Source organism: Loa loa, assembly GCF_000183805.2.
Source record: "Loa loa unplaced genomic scaffold supercont3.415, whole genome shotgun sequence".
Lineage (NCBI taxonomy): Eukaryota > Metazoa > Nematoda > Chromadorea > Rhabditida > Onchocercidae > Loa > Loa loa.
This window is the reverse complement of record NW_018108595.1, coordinates 45,122-47,468: the sequence shown is the minus strand read 5'-3', so window position 1 is coordinate 47,468 and position 2,347 is coordinate 45,122. Positions and strand designations below refer to the sequence as shown.

Below are 2,347 nucleotides of genomic sequence, written 5' to 3'. Positions count from 1 at the left end.
TATATATATATATAATATATTTATNTAGTTATATATATATATATGGTAATTTATTTTTTTATTTATTTTTTCTTTATATATATATATATATCGTTCATCTATTGTAATTTTTAATTCATCATCGTTTCGTTTAACTACAGTTTGTCATATAAATTATATATTGTAATATTAATAATTTATAATCATTTATTGATTTTTTAACATGAATATATTTACACATTATTTATATATTTAACTTTTTAATTTATTATCATTTCAATTAACAACAATCTATCATATCAGTTCCACTATTTATTGATTAAATACGGACCTATATTATTTATCTTTTACAACTGTTAGTTTATTGTCGATTCGATATTCATTTCATGATTTCCAATTTACATTTTTAATTACTTAAATTATCAGTGCTATCTAATTATTGTTTCATTTTGCTAAATTATTTATCAAAAGAAAAAAAAAAGGAAAAAACTTCTATTTCAGGTGCTGGTGAATCCGGTAAATCAACAATTGTCAAACAAATGAAGTACGGTTTTTCTCTTTAAATATAATTTAAGTATTGAATTATAATTGATTTAGCTTGGAACCATTATTTAAAATTATATCTTTTATTAAATTGACACAATTTAAGCATGAAATCCATAATTAATTTAGAACTATTATTTGAAATTATTAGTACTTTTTCCGAAATTTACTTACTACAACATTTCCCATTCCAGTAGTTCTTATAAGCTTTGTCAGTTTACTTAATAATTTGCATATTAGTAGTAACATTAATATTTTTGGATAAATTAAGTAATTGCCTTTTATTTGAAACGATTAAAACTTTTTCAAACACCTGATTGTTTAATTTAAATTTGATGCTCGAACAATTGATATAATACTGTATTATAAAGCGTATATTGACTGTAGGCAAAATTAGCATACTGTAGCATTTAATATCGATTTACTGTAGTGCCTAAAAATGATATTTACTGTCAAAATTATAATAATGCTAAATTATAAGTATCATCGTTTGTTGTAAATACTGTAAGCGATGCACTGTAAGCAAAAATGCGTACTGTAACGTTTAATAATGTATTATTAAATAATTTATTTAAAAAAAATCATAATTTATTTATAAATTTTCAATGTCGTATTATTAGTATAAAAATATTAAATATATAATATAAATTGTGTATTCATTGTAGAATAATTTCCTGAATGATTTTATAGGATTATTCATGAATCAGGTTTTACGGCCGAAGATTACAAACAATATAAACCGGTTGTATATAGTAATACGGTACAATCATTGGTTGCAATCCTTCGTGCCATGAGTAATTTAGTAGTACCATTCGGTGATCGTAGTCGAGAGGTAAGTAAAAGTTTCATTCTATTCATTTTTTATTTAATATAAATTCTAATTGCTTATTTATTTAATAATTATTAAATTATCATATTGTCAGTACAACCATTTACTGTACCACATGTTATCACTTTTTGCTTATCATTTATCATTATGCATTTGATAAGCGAATCAAAAAATAAGATATCTAAGTGATATAAATCATTACAGGCGATTGTATTGTTATCTCTTCCTTTTAGTGACCAAATTTTAAAATGAATAATTTTTCCTTTTAAATGTTTGAATCAGTTTAATTTAATTATTAAAGATTTTTTTCCAAAGAATTTAATTAAATGCCTTTATCAATTATGTTGTTCAAAAATTGAAGATTATTGCTAAATTTTTAAAAAACATCCAGCAATTTTCCGAAAATTTGGTCAATAACAACATGTTTAAATTTAAATATCCGATAATAGTTTTGAATTATAAAAAATTCTATAATTATTTTTTGACTAGCTTAAACTTACTTTGATCATTTTACACTCTTTTAATACTCATCAATTATTTCAAATCGAATAAAAGGTTAACGATAGAAAATCATTTATCAATTATCAAAAAAATATTTAAAATTATTTATTCATTTGTTAAAATATGTTTTTTCGTCTTCCTCTTTGGTAGAAAACTATTGAAGATGAATGAAGAAAGAATGATAAGAATTTTTTTCTGCTTTTTTTTTCTTTTAATTTTCTCAAATGATTTTAGTAAATTGGTTAAATAATTTTTTTTAAAAAAAAGGAAAAAGAATCAAATTTTTCAATTTTTAAAATTTTTGACATTTTTGAATTAACTTAAAATTCGCATGCAATTTTTGTCGTTTTTCATTTACTTCTTCTTCTCATTTTTGTAATTTCTTTTTTCTTTCCATTTTTCTGTAATTTTCTCAAATACTTTTCTGTTATAATTTCATTATTTCTTTCCCTTTTTCTTTTTCTTTTTTTTTTAATAAAGAATTGAGGAAGAAAA

At 21.3% G+C, this 2,347-nt stretch overlaps 1 protein-coding gene across 1 annotated transcript in view; it reads left to right on the top strand.

The window, feature by feature from the left end:
- Positions 1 to 1,212: 1,212 nt before the first annotated feature.
- LOAG_18638 (guanine nucleotide-binding protein G(o) subunit alpha) overlaps positions 1,213 to 2,347 on the top strand; it is a gene marked incomplete at both ends in the record, with an annotated part of 8,144 nt that continues 7,009 nt past the window's right edge. The window contains one exon of the mRNA XM_020451302.1: positions 1,213 to 1,354. Coding sequence (XP_020304925.1) covers positions 1,213 to 1,354 — 142 coding nt within the window. The remainder of the gene's footprint in view (positions 1,355 to 2,347) is intronic.